The 21,202-nt window shown below is 45.2% G+C and overlaps 1 protein-coding gene across 2 annotated transcripts in view; it reads right to left on the bottom strand.

Annotated features, from left to right (window-relative positions):
- The window catches only part of LOC124115625, a 247,733-nt gene extending 240,510 nt beyond the window's left edge, over positions 1–7,223 (bottom strand). The window contains exon 1 of one of the 2 annotated variants that reach the window (XM_048387630.1): positions 6,675–7,223. In XM_048387630.1, coding sequence (XP_048243587.1) covers positions 6,675–6,833 — 159 coding nt within the window. In that variant the 5' untranslated portion in view covers positions 6,834–7,223. The remainder of the gene's footprint in view (positions 1–6,674) is intronic. The other variant, XM_048387629.1, reaches the window with a different exon arrangement.
- Positions 7,224–21,202: the final 13,979 nt, after the last annotated feature.

Here is a 21,202-nt window from a genome sequence, read left to right as displayed (position 1 = left end):
AGTAGTAGTAGTTGTAGTAGTAGTAGTAGTAGTAGTAGTAGTAGCGGTAGTAGTAGTAGTAGTAGTAGTAGTGGTAGTGGTAGTAGTAGTAGTAGCGGTAGTAGTAGTAGTAGTAGTAGTAGCGGTAGTAGTAGTAGTAGTAGTAGTAGCGGTAGTAGTAGTAGTTGTAGTAGTAGCGGTAGTAGCAGTAGTAGTTGTAGTAGTAGTGTAGTTGTAGCGGTAGCAGTAGTAGTAGTAGTTGTAGTAGTAGTAGTAGTAGTAGTAGAAGTAGTAGTAGTAGTAGTAGTAGTAGTAGTAGTGGTAGTAGTAGTGGTAGTAGTAGTAGTAGTAGTAGTAGTAGCGGTAGTTGTAGTAGTAGTAGTAGTAGTAGTAGTAGCGGTAGTAGTAGTAGTAGTAGTAGCGGTAGTAGTAGTAGTAGTAGTAGTAGTAGCGGTAGTAGTAGTAGTAGCGGTAGTAGTAGTAGTAGCGGTAGTAGTAGTAGTAGTAGTAGTAGTAGTAGTAGTAGCGGTAGTAGTAGTTGTGGTAGTGGTAGTGGTAGTGGTGGTAGTAGTAGTAGTAGTAGTAGTAGTAGTTGTAGCGGTACTAGAATAAGAAGTTTTGGTTTGGTTTGGTTTGTTGTTTAACGCCGCACTCAGCAATATTCCAGCTATATGACGGCGGTCTGTAAATAATCGAGTCTGGACCAGACAATCCAGTGATTTACATCATGAACATCGATCCACGCAATTGGGATCGATGACATGCATCAACCAAGTCAGGGAGCCTGACCACCCGATCCCGTTAGTCGCCTTTTACGACAAGCATAGTCGCCTTTTACGGCAAGCATGGGTTGCTGAAGACCTATTCTAGCCCTGTGTCTTCATGGGCCTAGAATAAGAAGTAGCAACAGTGGATTAAAGGCTATTGGATATGAAGTGGTGAAAACAGAGTTATCTCCCTTACCCAACAGCGATGCATTAAATCATCACCTGTCACTGCAGTGAATGACTGTAGAGTACCAGCAACTGTAACAACATACTAGCCTGTGTGGATATATGATGTCGGCCACATTAATCACTCACACCCCAGCAGACCATAATCATAAGTCTGGGATTCAACCAAGGTGATCCGCATGCAGGCCAATCACATCACCACTGTGCCGCCTAACATCCACCTGAGTTCAATAGCAGTTTGGGACTTCATCTACAAAAGCTAAGTCTAGTATATTAATTAAGCACTGTGTGAATTAATATAAGGACCGAACTCTAATGAAAATACCAATATGCAGATACAAATGTTTGGGTAGTCAGGCAGACATGTATGGAATAAATGCAGTATTAGGCTTAATATGCCATGAGACTTGAGTGAGTGAGGGAATGTTGTTATATGCCTGTCAGAAATATTAAATTAAACCAGAAAGGTGTTGCATTATACAGTAAACTACGGTTATAACAATCTCAAAGGGACCACTAATTTTAGTTTGTTACAACCATAATTTGTTATAAACATATTTACAGCATATATACACCAAATGGCTATAACCAAAAATCCATTTCTATATATCCGCCAGTTCGTCATAAGGGTGTTGGTTATAAACATAGTTTACTGCATATGCTAAAACAGAAGCAGCCCCATGCCCACGCCCATCTTTTCCCTGAATGCCCCCAGGGAGCATGGGAGGCCCAGTCGTCTAAGGCGTCACAATTCGCTGTGCAGAGTTGCGTCGTTTGGGCACGCCAAAAACCTATGATTGTGGGTTCGAATCCCTGGTTCAGCCTGATTATGTTTCTAGGTTTGTCAGCACCATACCCGTGCTCGTGGGTTTCAACCAAAGTGGTAAATGTCAAAGAAGTGCCTCACTTCGGGCTTTCCTCCCACATTAAGCTGACACGCTGTGATATAACTCGAATACTGTTAAAAGCGGTGTTAAACACAACTCACTCACTCACTCACTCACTGAATGCCCCCCAAAACTTTCCAACCAGCATTATGTATCATGACCCATGTTGACTTGACTAAATAAAGTAACAGCTGAACTCCATGATATCTATCTGTGTTCATCTTGGATCAGGGGCGGTCAGGAAAACTTGCAGTCACGCAGACGACCCAGGTTCGATTCCCGACATGGGTACAATGTGTGAAGCCCATTTCTGGTGTCCCCTGCCGTGATATTGCTGGAATATTGTTAAAACCATACTCACTCACTCATTTTGATCCGTAATGATGTCTACTTCTGAGGGCACAGGTGGCCCAGTGGCCTCAGATGCTACAATTCACTATGCAGAGTTGCCTCCCCTGGTGTGTGCCAGGATCATTTGATCGTTGTTTCAAATTCCAGATTGACAGGTTTCAGCCAGCAAAATACTATTTGGTTTCTTCAAATCAGTAAATGTCTAAGATCTGCATCACATTGGGCATCCTTCCCACCTCAAGCATCATCTTATTCTTCCTGGAAAAATCCCATTCTTTTTAATGTTGTTAATTCATCTCTTATCCTTGCTTCACACAGTCTTATCAATCTTTTATTCTTGATCAATGAACTGCTCTCTTTTCTCCCCCATCAATACTTTAAATCATGAAACTAATGCAAGCATGAAATTAACGCAAGACTGTGAGTGTTCCGCTTGCGTTAAATAAATTGTTGCATTGTTATCTAGGTAAGGGACAATTAAGCAGGTTCACTGCATGTATCGGAAACAATGACATATATCTCATAAAGCATCCATTAAACAATATATATAGATTTTACTACAACAGTGGCTGTCAGATACTATTTATCTTATAACAAGTTGTAAGATAAATGGTATATGAATGGTATACGCCTGTCATATACTATTATCTTACAGCTTGTAAGACAAATGGTATCCGACAGACACAATTGTTTAATCTGTTTCTTACACAGACTAAAATCGCACCAGCTTCGCATCGAATCAAGACATATTTTTTCTGTTCTTATGATTACAGTGGCGCATTAATACATGGGTGACATCATTCAGCTGACTGCTTACTACTCCTACCTATTGTGACCCTCCACAAAACAGTTTCCACCATATCTGTGGAATATCAGGCGAAGATGATAATGCAAATGAAATAAGATCAAAGAACATTTATTAACACTCTAAAACTATCAAGTTACGATACTGACGTAGGTGAAATCGACTGAAGTACAAGCAACTTATCAATTAATTACAATCAGGAAGTCGTCTTTCATAACCTGACCTGAGGTCATCACCATGGAGTAGCCAATCACAGACCTGGAAAATCGATCTTACACATGTTATCTCAAATTGGTTTCTCACCCACAAATGTGTAAGAAAAATACTTACTCTTAGCGAGGTCCTTATGCAAAAACAAAAACCCTCGAATAAGACCCTTGAGATGGTCTGACCAAACCAAGGCGACCCACCCCAGACCAGACCTTGACAATCATCAGGATGCTTTCTATTTTCATCTAGGCATCTGCATTATTAACTTACATTTCAGATGAAAGATCGACTATCTATAAAACATCTAATAATCAGACATATTCTTCGTCACTGAGAAAAAACCTCAAGCCATAAAACTCACACACCCTCAATGGAAAATCTTAATTGGATATCCACTAATCCAATAAGGACTTTTGATCATACAGAATCCAATTACTGGATTTTGTAAACCAATGTCGTCATGAATTTATTACCGTTTGTCAATTCTGTAAATTTATCTTGCCATCCTGGGTTTCCTTCCTGCCATCGAAGGTCGATTGATAACTTCTGAGCCTCACATAGAAAGAATTGTGTAATAGTGAAATCTTTTCTTGTGGACTTTACATGATATCATAGAGGAAATACACAAAAATTTGACTCAAATCAGAAAATCTTTACGACGTGACAATTCAATAAAATAACCAAGGGTCTGTGACCATTGTAAAATGAACAAACTTGAGGAACATACAGTGATCAAGTACTTTAAGCATATTATTTGGTTCACTGACCTGTTTGAAGACATAAGTATTATAGACAAAAAGGAAATCCCAACATGACTATTGGCTAAAAATAGATCCTGATACGAATATGTCTTAACTCTCAAACATGATGCAGTGGAAAACTACAAAAAAATAGCCTGTGTTCTTTGTAATTGGATTATCATTAACTACAAAGTAACATACGTTACTGTCTTGAAGTAATCTTTAAAAGATTGAGCTGAGAAACATTCTCTGTTTGAAATGGCAAAACCACTATGGCCTTGGGCAACAAATGCTTATCTGCTTTGCACCATTGATTTAGGCTTGCAGCAGCTAATTCCCATTCAGAAAGTGTTCTGACAAATATTCAGTGTGCAAATGTGGGTGCGTTTTTATAAATCAATTCATTTTACTAAAACACTGAATTTTACACATCCCTGGTGAATATGCAGCTGTATCCTGCAGTTTCTAAAGCAGTCAAAAACATGTCACAAGAGGCCCTTTTCAGAAGCTGAAATCATAAACAGTTTCAACCATTTCAAATTTCCAACAACTTTCTGACTTCAAAAGACTTATAAGGTGAATACTGTGTTTTGCCAAAAGTGACAACTAAAATCACCAATCGTTAATATTGATTAATTACTTTCATGTGAGAATGCACATGACTTTTTTCATCAGGATATCTTCAAAAAATGAACTCATTGAATTCTAAACAACACAATGCTCTGGGTTTTTAGGCATACTTCAGAAGGAAGGAAAACTCAATTTAATCCTTATTCCAATCAGGACAAAACATGACCTAGAAAGAAAAATATGTTCAATTCTGATAGAATATTCCTTGTTTTGTTGAAAGAGAATTCAGGAAGCCATCTCTATGAGGATAATTGCGTAAAATCAATGACATCTTCGAATCAGCTAGGTCTACATGGGGAAACATGGAGCCATTACAATGTACCACAACATCAAGCATGGAAAATCTATGGGCAGTATAAAACCATTCTAAGATGCCCTGGGGGCAGTGGTATAAACACAAAATAACCATTTTTGGCATAATGGAACATTCAGTTTCTATGGTAACACCGTGGCAATCACCTACATGGTTTAAGATCAACATATTACCTTGTTGTAAGACTTGAATATTGATTTGCATCAGCATTTGATAGAACACTGCCGCAAGAAAATAACAAGTTATTGACAAGAAGTTTGGTTTGTCAACAACTCATGGCTTACCATCCATGTCAACATACCATTTTGGACTGATTGCCATGAGCGATGGCTGTTGTAGAGTTGAACACATGGTTGACCTTCTAGTGCCATATATCCTGTCACATATAGAAGATGAAGGGTTAATGGTCGACCTTCTAGTGCCATATATCCTGTCACATATAGAAGATGAAGGGTTAATGGTCGACCTTCTAGTGCCATATATCCTGTCACATATAGAAGATGAAGGGTTAATGGTCGACCTTCTAGTGCCATATATCCTGTCACATATAGAAGATGAAGGGTTAATGGTCGACCTTCTAGTGCCATATATCCTGTCACATATAGAAGATGAAGGGTTAATGGTTAACTCGTCCAATATGCAATACTTCAAGTTTACACCAGACAAGCCAATGTACACCAAGCCAGTCAATATGCACCAGGCCTGTTAATATACACCAAACTCCAATACCTACCAGGCCCGTCAATATACATCAAACTCCAATACCTACCAGGCCTGTCAATATACATCAAACTCCAATACATACCAGGCCTGTCAATATACATCAAACTCCAATACATACCAGGCCTGTCAATATACATCAAACTCCAGTACCTACCAGGCCTGTCAATATACATCAAACTCCAATACATACCAGGCCTGTCAATATACACGAAGCCAGTCAATATACACCAAACTCCAATACCTACCAGGCCTGCCAATATACATCAAACTCCAATATATACCAGGCCTGTCAATATACACCAGGCCAGTAAAGTACACCAGGCCTGTCAATATACACCAAACTCAAACACATTCCAGGCCTGTCAATATACATCAAACTCCAATACATACCAGGCCTGTCAATATACACCAAACTCCAATACATACCAGGCCAGTCAATATACACCAAACTCCAATACACATCAGGCCTGTGAATATACATGAATCCAGGCAATATCCAATACACATTAGCCCATTCAGTACACACCAGGTCAGTCAATACACATCAGACCATTCAATACACACACCTCCAATGCACATCACATTTCCAATAAACGTCAGACCTCCTAAACACATCAGACTTCCAATGCACATTTGTCCATGCCATTACAGATTAACTATAGTTGTATGAAAGAATCGAATGTTCTTAACTTCTTTTGAGTGGTCCATCATAGCTTCACTTTCGAGTAAAACATTACATGTGGAAAAAGTACATAAATTCATCAACAAAATCTACATATAACAATTTTTTAAAAACCCATTCAGCCCAGATACAAAATCAATGGTAAGACTTAAAAGTAAAGACTGTGACAATCAAAGTTGATCGCAAAATCCATGTATTGATTGCCTCGTTGAGAAGACTTATCCAGCTCACTTGACAAAGTCAAATGAGAACAAGAAAATAAATACGTGCAATTACTACACTTTTCTATCTAATTAACACTGAAGGAGTACTGCTAGGGGTGAAATGTACAAGATATTGACCACCTCTTAGCATAATGTTACATAATACATAGCAGGGAATTATGAGCAATAACGACCTACCTGGTTTGATACAATCTCTTCACACTGTGTCCGCTGTCTGGAACTCTCACATTGTTCGCCATTGTTTGTCCGTGATTGTGACATTGTGGATTCCACTTGTGACTTCCCAGCAACGATAGTTACACTGCATCCATTGGTGATTCCTCCTGCAATTTTCATGGTTTTACCAAAATGACATCAGCTGCTGAACTCGGAACCAGTGTGGATCCAAAATACTTCCCTCTTTGAGAAACGTGGATTCTATCACGTTTGCGGTTGATCTCATACGTCTTAGCGTTAACATGTAAATGAAAAATCCCAAACTCATCAGTTTATTACAGAACCTGGAGACAATAATCCTATGGAACGATCATTTCACAAAAGCTTGTATGGCTAGACATGGTTCCTGCCATGCACTCAAGCCAGTCACTCCAACAGATCTCCTGGAATTTACTTGGTTTCCAAGCAACACAGAAAATTCATGCGACATGAAGTGAATGTGAAATTTGTCAGCGAAACAGATGCATGCCTGTGATGAAAGAATCAGGGACATGTGCAATCAGTTACACATATGATAAGGTAAATGGTGTCTATCACCTCCTTGGATGTTCCGACACACGCTGGTCTCATGGATCAATACAGACAGTAGATGGGGGTGGGAGTGGATAGATGTTGTGTCTATCACCTGGGATGCTCCAACACAAGCTGGTCTCATGCATGGATCAATGCAGACAGTAGATGGGGTAGGAGTGGGTGGGGTGGGTGTGTCTATCACTTCCTGGGATGTTCCAACACATGCTGGTCTCATAGATCAATACAGACAGTAGATGGGGTAGGAGTGGGTGGGGTGGGTGTGTCTATCACTTCCTGGGATGTTCCAACACATGCTGGTCTCATAGATCAATACAGACAGAAGATGGGGGTGGGAGTAGGGGCATAGGGGGGTGGGTGTCTATCATGTGCGATGCTCAAACACACGCTGGTCTCTTGCATGGATCAATACAGACAGTAGATGGGGGTGGGTAGGTGTTGTGTCTATCACCTGGGATGCTCCAACACATGCTGGTCTCATCGATCAATACAGACAGTAGATGGGGTGGGGGTGGGTAGGTGTTGTGTCTATCACCTGGGATGTTCCAACACATGCTGGTCTCATGGATCAATACAGACAGTAGATGGGGTGGGGTGGGTAGGTGTTGTGTCTATCACCTGGGATGTTCCAACACATGCTGGTCTCATGGATCAATACAGACAGTAGATGGGGTGGGGGTGGGTAGGTGTTGTGTCTATCACCTGGGATGTTCCAACACATGCTGGTCTCTTGCATGGATCAATACAGACAGTAGATGGGGGTGGGTAGGTGTTGTGTCTATCACCTGGGATGCTCCAACACATGCTGGTCTCTTGGATCAATACAGACAGTAGATGGGGTGGGGGTGGGCAGGTGTTGTGTCTATCACCTGGGATGTTCCAACACATGCTGCTCTCATGGATCAATACAGACATTAGATGGGGTGGGGGTGGGCAGGTGTTGTGTCTATCACCTGGGATGTTCCAACACCTGCTGGTCTCATGGATCAATACAGACATTAGATGGGGTGGGGTGGGTAGGTGTTGTGTCTATCACCTGGGATGTTCCAACACATGCTGGTCTCATAGATCAATACAGACAGTAGATGGGGTGGAGGTGGGTAGATGTTGTGTCTATCACCTGGGATGTTCCAACACATGCTGGTCTCATGCATGGATCAATACAGACAGTAGATGGGGTGGGGGTGGGCAGGTGTTGTGTCTATCACCTGGGATGTTCCAACACACGCTGGTCTCATGGATCAATACAGACAGTAGATGGGGTGGGGGTGGGTAGGTGTTGTGTCTATCACCTGGGATGTTCCAACACATGCTGGTCTCATGCATGGATCAATACAGACAGTAGATGGGGTGGGGGTGGGTAGGTGTTGTGTCTATCACCTGGGATGCTCCAACACATGCTGGTCTCATGGATCAATACAGACAGTAGATGGGGTGGGGGTGGGTAGGTGTTGTATCTATCACCTGGGATGTTCCAACACATGCTGGTCTCATGGATCAATACAGACAGTAGATGGGGTGGGTAGATGTTGTGTCTATCACCTGGGATGTTCCAACACATGCTGGTCTCATGGATCAATACAGACAGTAGATGGGGTGGGGGTGGGTAGGTGTTGTATCTATCACCTGGGATGTTCCAACACATGCTGGTCTCATGGATCAATACAGACAGTAGATGGGGGTGGGTAGGTGTTGTGTCTATCACCTGGGATGTTCCAACACATGCTGGTCTCATGCATGGATCAATACAGACATTAGATGGGGTGAGGGTGGGTAGGTGTTGTGTCTATCACCTGGGATGCTCCAACACAGGCTGGTCTCATGGATCAATACAGACAGTAGATGGGGTGGGGTGGGTAGGTGTTGTTTCTATCACCTGGGATGCTCCAACACATGCTGGTCTCATGGATCAATACAGACAGTAGATGGGGTGAGGGTGGGTAGGTGTTGTGTCTATCACCTGGGATGCTCCAACACATGCTGGTCTCATGGATCAATACAGACATTAGATGGGGTGGGGGTGGGTAGGTGTTGTGTCTATCACCTGGGATGTTCCAACACATGCTGGTCTCATGGATCAATACAGACATTAGATGGGGTGGGGGTGGGTAGGTGTTGTGTCTATCACCTGGGATGTTCCAACACACCCTGGTCTCATGGATCAATACAGACATTAGATGGGGTGGGGGTGGGTAGGTGTTGTGTCTATCACCTGGGATGTTCCAACACATGCTGGTCTCATGGATCAATACAGACATTAGATGGGGTGGGGGTGGGTAGGTGTTGTGTCTATCACCTGGGATGTTCCAACACATGCTGGTCTCATGGATCAATACAGACATTAGATGGGGTGGGGGTGGGTAGGTGTTGTGTCTATCACCTGGGATGTTCCAACACATGCTGGTCTCATGCATGGATCAATACAGACAGTAGATGGGGTGGGGGTGGGTAGGTGTTGTGTCTATCACCTGGGATGTTCCAACACATGCTGGTCTCATGGATCAATACAGACAGTAGATGGGGTGGGTAGATGTTGTGTCTATCACCTGGGATGCTCCAACACATGCTGGTCTCATGGATCAATACAGACAGTAGATGGGGTGGGGTGGGTAGGTGTTGTGTCTATCACCTGGGATGTTCCAACACATGCTGGTCTCATGGATCAATACAGACATTAGATGGGGTGGGTGTGGGTAGATGTTGTGTCTATCACCTGGGATGTTCCAACACACGCTGGTCTCATGCATGGATCAACACAGACAGTAGATGGGGTGGGGGTGGGTAGATGTTGTGTCTATCACCTGGGATGTTCCAACACACCCTGGTCTCATGGATCAATACAGACAGTAGATGGGGTGGGGTGGTAGGTGTTGTGTCTATCACCTGGGATGTTCCAACACACGCTGGTCTCATGCATGGATCAATACAGACAGTAGATGGGGTGGGGGTGGGTAGATGTTGTGTCTATCACCTGGGATGTTCCAACACACCCTGGTCTCATGGATCAATACAAACAGTAGATGGGGTGGGGGTGGGTAGGTGTTGTGTCTATCACCTGGGATGTTCCAACACATGCTGGTCTCATGGATCAATACAGACAGTAGATGGGGTGGGGTGGGTAGGTGTTGTGTCTATCACCTGGGATGTTCCAACACCGGCTGGTCTCATGGATCAATACAGACAGTAGATGGGGTGGGGGTGGGCAGGTGTTGTGTCTATCACCTGGGATGTTCCAACACATGCTGGTCTCATGGATCAATACAGACAGTAGATGGGGTGGGGGTTGGCAGGTGTTGTGTCTATCACCTGGGATGTTCCAACACAGGCTGGTCTCATGGATCAATACAGACATTAGATGGGGTGATGTTGTGTCTATCACCTGGGATGTTCCAACACACCCTGGTCTCATGGATCAATACAAACAGTAGATGGGGTGGGGTGGTAGGTGTTGTGTCTATCACCTGGGATGTTCCAACACATGCTGGTCTCATGGATCAATACAGACAGTAGATGGGGTGGGGGTGGGCAGGTGTTGTGTCTATCACCTGGGATGTTCCAACACATGCTGGTCTCATGGATCAATACAGACAGTAGATGGGGGTGGGTAGGTGTTGTGTCTATCACCTGGGATGTTCCAACACATGCTGGTCTCATGGATCAATACAGACAGTAGATGGGGTGGGTAGATGTTGTGTCTATCACCTGGGATGCTCCAACACATGCTGGTCTCATGGATCAATACAGCCAGTAGATGGTGTGGGGGTGGGTAGGTGTTGTGTCTATCACCTGGGATGCTCCAACACATGCTGGTCTCATGGATCAATACAGACAGTAGATGGGGTGGGGGTGGGTAGGTGTTGTGTCTATCACCTGGGATGTTCCAACACATGCTGGTCTCATGGATCAATACAGACAGTAGATGGGGTGGGGGTGGGTAGGTGTTGTGTCTATCACCTGGGATGCTTTAACACACGCTGGTCTCATGGATCAATACAGACAATAGATGGGGTGGGGGTGGGTAGGTGTTGTGTCTATCACCTGGGATGCTTTAACACACGCTGGTCTCATGGATCAATACAGACAATAGATGGGGTGGGGGTGGGTAGGTGTTGTGTCTATCACCTGGGATGCTTTAACACACGCTGGTCTCATGGATCAATACAGACAGTAGATGGGGTGGGGGTTGGCAGGTGTTGTGTCTATCACCTGGGATGCTCCAACACATGCTGGTCTCATGGATCAATACAGACAGTAGATGGGGGTGGGTAGGTGTTGTGTCTATCACCTGGGATGTTCCAACACATGCTGGTCTCATGGATCAATACAGACAGTAGATGGGGTGGGGGTTGGCAGGTGTTGTGTCTATCACCTGGGATGTTCCAACACCTGCTGGTCTCATGGATCAATACAGACATTAGATGGGGTGGTGTTGTGTCTATCACCTGGGATGTTCCAACACATGCTGGTCTCATGGATCAATACAGACAGTAGATGGGGTGGGGGTGGGCAGGTGTTGTGTCTATCACCTGGGATGTTCCAACACACCCTGGTCTCATGGATCAATACAGACAGTAGATGGGGGTGGGTAGGTGTTGTGTCTATCACCTGGGATGTTCCAACACATGCTGGTCTCATGGATCAATACAGACAGTAGATGGGGTGGGTAGATGTTGTGTCTATCACCTGGGATGTTCCAACACATGCTGGTCTCATGGATCAATACAGACAGTAGATGGGGTGGGGGTGGGTAGGTGTTGTGTCTATCACCTGGGATGCTCCAACACAAGCTGGTCTCATGGATCAATACAGACAGTAGATGGGGTGGGGGTGGGCAGGTGTTGTGTCTATCACCTGGGATGTTCCAACACAAGCTGGTCTCATGGATCAATACAGACAGTAGATGGGGTGGAGGTGGGTAGGTGTTGTGTCTATCACCTGGGATGTTCCAACACATGCTGGTCTCATGGATCAATACAGACAGTAGATGGGGTGGGGGTGGGCAGGTGTTGTGTCTATCACCTGGGATGTTCCAACACATGCTGGTCTCATGGATCAATACAGACAGTAGATGGGGTGGAGGTGGGTAGGTGTTGTGTCTATCACCTGGGATGCTCCAACACATGCTGGTCTCATGGATCAATACAGACAGTAGATGGGGTGGGGGTGGGCAGGTGTTGTGTCTATCACCTGGGATGTTCCAACACAAGCTGGTCTCATGGATCAATACAGACAGTAGATGGGGGTGGGTAGGTGTTGTGTCTATCACCTGGGATGCTCCAACACACGCTGGTCTCATGGATCAATACAGACAGTAGATAGGGTGGGGGTGGGTAGGTGTTGTGTCTATCACCTGGGATGCTCCAACACATGCTGGTCTCATGGATGGATCAATACAGACAGTAGATGGGGTGGGGGTGGGCAGGTGTTGTGTCTATCACCTGGGATGTTCCAACACATGCTGGTCTCATGCATGGATCAATACAGACAGTAGATGGGGTGGGGGTGGGCAGGTGTTGTGTCTATCACCTGGGATGCTCCAACACATGCTGGTCTCATGCATGGATCAATACAGACAGTAGATGGGGTGGGGGTGGGCAGGTGTTGTGTCTATCACCTGGGATGTTCAAACACATGCTGGTCTCATGCATGGATCAATGCAGACAGTAGATGGGGTGGGGGTGGGCAGGTGTTGTGTCTATTACCTGGGATGTTCCAACACAAGCTGGTCTCATGCATGGATCAATACAGACAGTAGATGGGGTGGGGGTGGGCAGGTGTTGTGTCTATCACCTGGGATGCTCCAACACATGCTGGTCTCATGGATCAATATAGACAGTAGATGGGGTGGGGTGGGTAGGTGTTGTGTCTATCACCTGGGATGCTCCAACACATGCTGGTCTCATGGATCAATATAGACAGTAGATGGGGTGGGGGTGGGCAGGTGTTGTGTCTATCACCTGGGATGTTCCAACACATGCTGGTCTCATGCATGGATCAATACAGACAGTAGATGGGGTGGGGGTGGGTAGGTGTTGTGTCTATCACCTGGGATGCTCCAACACATGCTGGTCTCATGGATCAATACAGACAGTAGATGGGGTGGGGGTTGGTAGGTGTTGTTTCTATCACCTGGGATGCTCCAACACATGCTGGTCTCATGGATCAATACAGACAGTAGATGGGGTGGGGGTGGGTAGGTGTTGTGTCTATCACCTGGGATGTTCCAACACATGCTGGTCTCATGGATCAATACAGACATTAGATGGGGTGGGGGTGGGTAGGTGTTGTGTCTATCACCTGGGATGTTCCAACACATGCTGGTCTCATGGATCAATACAGACAGTAGATGGGGTGGGGGTGGGTAGGTGTTGTGTCTATCACCTGGGATGCTCCAACACATGCTGGTCTCATGGATCAATACAGACAGTAGATGGGGTGGGGGTGGGTAGGTGTTGTGTCTATCACCTGGGATGCTCCAACACATGCTGGTCTCATGGATCAATACAGACAGTAGATGGGGTGGGGGTGGGTAGGTGTTGTGTCTATCACCTGGGATGCTCCAACACATGCTGGTCTCATGGATCAATACAGTCAGTAGATGGGGTGGGGGTGGGCAGGTGTTGTGTCTATCACCTGGGACGCTCCAACACACGCTGGTCTCATGGATCAATACATCCAGGCCCAGAATCCACACCCTTGCCCTCACCCATCCTTGCCCTCACCCACACCAACACCCACTGCCTAATCCTTGTCCTCACCCAGGCCCACATCCACCGACACACCCTGACAACACAAACACCCATGTCGTCACCAATGCCCACATGAACACCCTCACTTAACAGCTTCACCCACCCCCACACCAACACCCTCATCCTCACCCACATCCATGCTTTCACCCACATCTACACCTTCACCTAAACCCTTCACCCAACACAGTGCCAACACCCATGCCAACACCCACACCCACACACATGCCCTCTCCCACATCCATGCCTTTGCCACACCCAACACATGCACGCTCACACCAACCCACACCTTCGCCAATGCCTTTCCCACACCCACACCTACACCCATCACCTCACCCAAGTCTTCACCCACACCCACATACACACCTAACACCCTCGCCCACACCCTCGCCCACACTTTCACCCACATCCATATCCACACCCAACACCTGCCCCCACTTCACCCTCATCCACACCCTCGCCCACACCTTCACCCACACCCATATCCACACCCAACACCTGCCACCACTTCACCCTCATCCACACCCTCGCCCACACTTTCACCCACACCTTCACCCACACCTACACCCATATCCACACCCAACACCTGCCCCCACTTCACCCTCATCCACACCTTCACCCACACCCACATCCATATCCACACCCAACACCTGCCAACACTTCACCCTCATCCACACCCTCGCCCACCCCTTCACCCACACCCACACCCATATCCACACCCAACACCTGCCACCACTTCACCCTCATCCACACCCTTGCCCACACCTTCACCCACACCCACACCCACACCCATATCCACACCCAATACCTGCCACCACTTCACCCTCATCCACACCCTCGCCCACTTTCACCCACACCTTCACCCACACCCATATCCACACCCAACACCTGCCACCACTTCACCCTCATCCACACCCTTGCCCACACCTTCACCCACACCTTCACCCACACCCACACCCATATCCACACCCAACACCTGCCACCACTTCACCCTCATCCACACCTTCACCCACACCAACACCCATATCCACAACCAACACCTGCCACCACTTCACCCTCATCCACACCCTTGCCCACACCTTCACCCACACCTTCACCCACACCCACATCCATATCCACACCCAACACCTGCCACCACTTCACCCTCATCCACACCCTCGCCCACACCTTCACCCACACCCACACCCATATCCACACCCAACACCTGCCACCACTTCACCCTCATCCACACCCTCGCCCAAACTTTCACCCACACCTTCACCTTCACCCACACCAATATCCACATCCAACACCTGCCCCAACTTCACCCTCATCCACACCCTCGCCCACACTTTCACCAACACCCACACCCACCTCCACACCTAACACCTTCGCCCCTGCTTCACCCACAACCACACCCTTGGCCAAACCTTCACTCACACCTTCACCCACACCCAACACCCACCCCCACTTCACCCACAACCACATCCTCGCCCACACCTTCACCCATACCCACCACCCACCCCCACTTCACCCACAACCACATCCCCGCCCACACCTTCACCCACACCCAACATCCACCCCCACTTCACCCACAACCACACCCTCGTCTACACCTTCACCCACAACCACACCCTCGTCTACACGTTCACCCACACCCAACACCCACCCCTACTTCACCCACAACCACACCCTCGCCCACGCCTTCACTCACACCCAACACCCACCCCCACTTCACCCACAACCACACCCTAGCCCACACCTTCACCCACACCCAACACCCACCCCCACTTCACCCACAACCACATCCTCGCCCACACCTTCACCCACACTCAACACCCACACCCACTTCACCCACAACCACACCCTCGTCTACACCTTCACCCACACCCAACACCCACACCCACTTCACCCACAACCACACCCTCTTCTACACCTTCACCCACACCCAACACCCACCCCCACTTCACCCACAACCACACCCTCGTCTACACCTTCACCCACACCCAACACCCACCCCCACTTCACCCACAACCACACCCTCTTCTACACCTTCACCCACACCCAACACCCACCCCCACTTCACCCACAACCACATCCTCGCCCACACCTTCACCCACACCCAACACCCACCCCCACTTCACCCACAACCACACCCTCTTCTACACCTTCACCCACACCCAACACCCACCCCCACTTCACCCACAACCACACCCTCGTCTACACCTTCACCCACACCCAACACCCACACCCACTTCACCCACAACCACACCCTCTTCTACACCTTCACCCACACCCAACACCCACCCACACTTCACCCACAACCACACCCTCGTCTACACCTTCACCCACACCCAACACCCACCCCCACTTCACCCACAACCACACCCTCGCCCACACCTTCACCATCATCCATAGGTGTCATGACCTGTCATGAAATATATGTCTCCTATATCATTAATAATAGAACAAAGCTCATAATCTTGAGAAAATCAATATCAACACTGATGCCATGATCAAGATCAGCAACCAGATGCCGCTATTCAAGTATCAGATCGAGTATCCGTTTTCCTTTGATTACACAATAAACTTGAGGACAGCTGAGGTGGCCCTGCCTTCAACACTAACCTAGCTCTATCTGAACAACAAACAGAAACCCTACCATTATAACATGTACAACTGATATTCTGCACTCATACATGCACACTTGAAGTGAGAGAATGTGTTTATGGCATAGTCTCCAATAACATGTATTAAAGCAACCAGTAGAAACCTTAGTCTCTTCGCCAGGCAAATTAGAGCTTGATGCAAGATAAACATTCTAACCATCCGGGTATGATAACACAGGCAAACCAGTACTTGATTGAATGATGATAATTGAGTATGGTTTTACGTCGCTTTAAGCAATATTCCAGCAATATAACAGCGGGGGACACCAGAAATTGGCTTCACATATTGTACCCACACCAACACCCATATCCACACCCAACACCTGCCCCGACTTCACCCTCATCCACACCTTCACCTACACCCACATCCATATCCACACCCAACACCTGCCACCACTTCACCCTCATCCACACCCTCGCCCACACCTACCATTATACCATAATAATACCATTATGCCCTGCCTTCAACACTAACCTAGCTCTATCTGAACAACAAACAGAAACCCTACCATTATAACATGTACAACTGATATTCTGCACTCATACATGCACACTTGAAGTGAGAGAATGTGTTTATGGCAAAGTCTCCAATAACATGTATTAAAGCAACCAGTAGAAACCTTAGTCTATAACACAGGCAAACCAGTACTTGATTGAATGATAATTGAGTATGGTTTTACGTCGCTTTAAGCAATATTCCAGCAATATAACAGCGGGGGACACCAGAAATTGGCTTCACATATTGTAACTATGTGGGGAATCGAACCCAGGTCTTCAGCGTTACGAGCAAATGTTTTAACTACTAGGAGTATGACACACAGCAAACCAGAGCTTGATTGAATGATTAACATCACAGACCATTGGTGTATGATGACACACAGACAAACCAGAGCTTGATTGAATGATGAACATCCAACACCTTCCAAAGTCTTGACTGAGATTGTAAGCCTGGGGAACAGCAATTTGGGGAGAGTCTAAGTGGCCTTGGCAGGCAATTTGGAAAAATTCTGAAGAGCCATGACGTTAGTTAACATTAATATTCACATTAATTTTCACAGCCAGTTTGCCCTTTATGCCAAACGGAATCTGTTTCAGTGGAAAATCTAGACTGGTTATTCTCTTGCACTGACAATTTATATTTATTACTATAAATGACATGAATTAGGGCATTTTTAATTCCAATTTGAACATTTTTACTGACATTTGCCTATTGACCCCTGAGCAGGTCTCCATAACTTCCTGAGAAGCCTGTCAAGGTGGGTCATAACTCTTCGTACACTAATTGTTTTCAGCACTACCTCGTACATAGGTACATTTCTTACATAGTTAACTTTGAAGCTCTCTCAACTTTTTGAAGATGCTCATAGTAAGTTTTCCAACAGAGCAATATGTATATCATCTCCAAGATGCAGTTGGTTCTAAGATTGGTTATACCATAGTATACTTTACATGGTTATTTGGAAATTATGCCAACATAGGAAATTATGTCTAAATGTGGAAAATATAAGTCAAAATGGAAAAAATAGATGTCTTAATGGAAACATTGTTACTTTGTTAAAAAATTGGGATTGTTTTTAAGCTCTTATTCTTAAATTCAGAGGTATTTCAACATTTTATATTGAGATTGCATTGAATGCAATAATATAAAAACTTAACATTAAGACCTATTCCTATTTGTTGGTCCTGGTATCAATGAAACACAAATTATCGCTGCAAAGACATGAAATTAGTTATCAGTTATATGTATTAACATGAATTGAGAAATTTGATTTTCTGATTTTGGAATTTGCTGCCAACTTGGCGTCGATACATCCCTGTAGAATGTCTCCAGATACAATTAGATATGAAATGAAATATGATGGCTATTAATTGTGTTTCCTGGATAAAGGTCAATGTGTGATAAACAGCCTCATATTCAATTGACATTTACAACATTTCTCCATTAAACCAATTTCGTGGATCGATGCTCATGATATTAATCACTGGATTGACTCGATTATTTACAGACCGCCGTCATATAGCTGGAACATTGCTGTGTGTGGCGTTTAACAACAAACCAACCAACCAACCATTAAACCAAAATATTTGTCTCCACTAAATCTGTTGGTATACACAAAAATACTAAACACAATATTAATAAGGAGAACCCTTGACCATTTGATACAAAGTTGATAAAGGAAAACAATTTGGCCCAGATGACATATTTACCTTGCCAACTTGTTGACTCCGTGGCCATGTGGACAAGGTGTCTGGTATTGGATCAAAAGGACCCTAGTTTGAATCCCAGCAATACACAGTCACAATAGTCAAGTCATCAGTTTAGCCTGAATGGAATTCAAACCAGGCATCTAGCCTTTGTTAAAGAAGAGGACATCTTATCCCCAGATTCCCTGCTGCTTCCTCAAGTGCCAGAAACCTTTGGAGCAGATTCGGATGTTTCTCCTTGTCCAATTAGCAATAGGTTAACATAATCAAGGTGCTAACAAGGTTGAATGTCACCTGCTCTCCGATTCCACGCCTCACAATCATGACCTGTTCGTAATCAGCAGTCCGTATGACACCTGATGCCCTAAGGCTACACATCCCCTCTTTCATAGTCGCTTCTTATAGGTGAGGTGAGGTGAAATGGGGTTTAACGTCGCGTCCAAGATTATTGCACTTATATAGCGACGTGCATGCATGTGTATGTGTGTATGTGGGTGCTTGTACTAGTCCGGACTGATGCCGATTTATAGTGCTAGCACACTGAGATACCATGCCGCAGTTTAACATGAATACCCCACTCAGACACAGTATACTGACTCCGAGCCGACCAGTCCTTGTTTTAGCCCTTAATGCCAAGCAAGACAGGGTAACGACAAGTACTATCTTTTAATGTCTTTTGGTATGACGTCTTTTGGATCGAACCCTGGACCTTCCGCTCTCCGGGCGGATGCTCTACCATTAGACCACGGAGGCGGTCCGTAGCTTCTTATGACATGCACTGGTTACTTATAGGATACATCACACCTGAATAAGGGCATATCTGACGATACAACAGTAACTTGATACTAAGGATGTGACTCCTCAATTAGAGCACAATTGACCAGACCCGTGACGATTCGGGGTAGAATAGGTCTTCAGCAACCCATGCTTGCCATAAGAGGCGACTATGCTTGTCGTAAGAGGCAACTAACAGGATCGGGTGGTCAGGCTTGCTGACTTGGTTCATGCATGTCATCGTATCCCAATTGTGTGGATCGATGCTCATGATGTCAATCACTGGATTGTCTGGTCCAGACGTAATCATTCACAGACCGCCGTCATATAGCTGGAATTTTGCTGAGTGCGGCGTTAAACAACAAACAAACAAACAAACTGCCATCAGCAGTGACCCTCTTCATCGGACAAGTTTTCATTTACTTACAATTATTGCAATGTTAAAACCTCTGCTCCCAATTTGGCCGATTAGTGAATGGTAATCATAAGGATGTATCACATAGATACTGAGGTAAATTAAGAAATTGCTATAGACTGTCAATGACGAGTAGAGTAGATAGTGCCTTTCTTTGCTTTGTTCACTATGATGGACGATAAGCGAGGATATTCATGAACAGACATGCACACTCTCTGACTTTGTAATGCCGCAAAATGATAAGAAACAAGGTCTTATTCATGCTAGGGAATCCCTGGGGGTTTCCCCAGGAATGTGGCAGAAGTCATACAATCTCATGAGAAAAAAATGAATGTCAAATGTGTCATAATGAACGTCAGTTTCATCGTGTACACTTGACATTAAAAAATGATATCCAGATAATGTACTCCTATAATACACTTTGTACAGTGTCATGGGCTTTGAGTGGAAAATGAGGAACTCCGTCTGCCTGAACTGTCCACTTTATCCATAAGTAATCTTCATGAGACTTGAGTATTTGGCTGTAAAATTCCTTTACCGAGAGAGGGCTGGCGGCAGAACTTGATCGGGATAAAAAAGAAAACAGTATAGAGCACAATAATGCACAGTTTCACCTGGCCCTGTGTTCACCAATCTGTTACTTTATATCCTGATAAAATACACTCGCTCCCTGTGTGAAATAACCACCTTTCCCACCAGCCCATGCCTTGCAAAAAAGTTTGGTCAGTCAGATTTTGAAATGTCCCTATCTCACCTGGCTACTGAAATTTTAAGGGTGATTTGTTTATGCCAAGTTCTCCCTTTCTGTAGATGAATACAACCATCATAAAGAAAATTAATATTGATAATGAACCAAGGTTGAGATGTTGTGAAGTTACAAGCTCAGAGTTATCCCCCTTTATAATATTTGACTCACGATTCGAAATTTGGGTTAACATTATGACAACTTCACAGAATCAAATTTCTGGGAAAATAAGCTAAACGTTTATTTAAACAAGTGAAATTTAAAATGGCTGGTAACTTTTAAGACTAGCTAGCCCACCTTGCGAGAAATATGTTGAGACTATTTTACAAACTCCTGGCACTCATTCTCTATATATTTTTAAGATCAAGTAACTTGATACTATGATAGACAATGCCTTTTAGAAAGTGGTCAAATGTTATATTTGG

Source organism: Haliotis rufescens, unplaced genomic scaffold (assembly GCF_023055435.1).
Source record: "Haliotis rufescens isolate VD_foot unplaced genomic scaffold, xgHalRufe1.0.p SCAF_7, whole genome shotgun sequence".
NCBI classification, from domain to species: domain Eukaryota; kingdom Metazoa; phylum Mollusca; class Gastropoda; order Lepetellida; family Haliotidae; genus Haliotis; species Haliotis rufescens.
The sequence above is the reverse complement of the archived record's forward strand: the minus strand, read 5'-3'. Positions and strand labels throughout refer to the sequence as shown.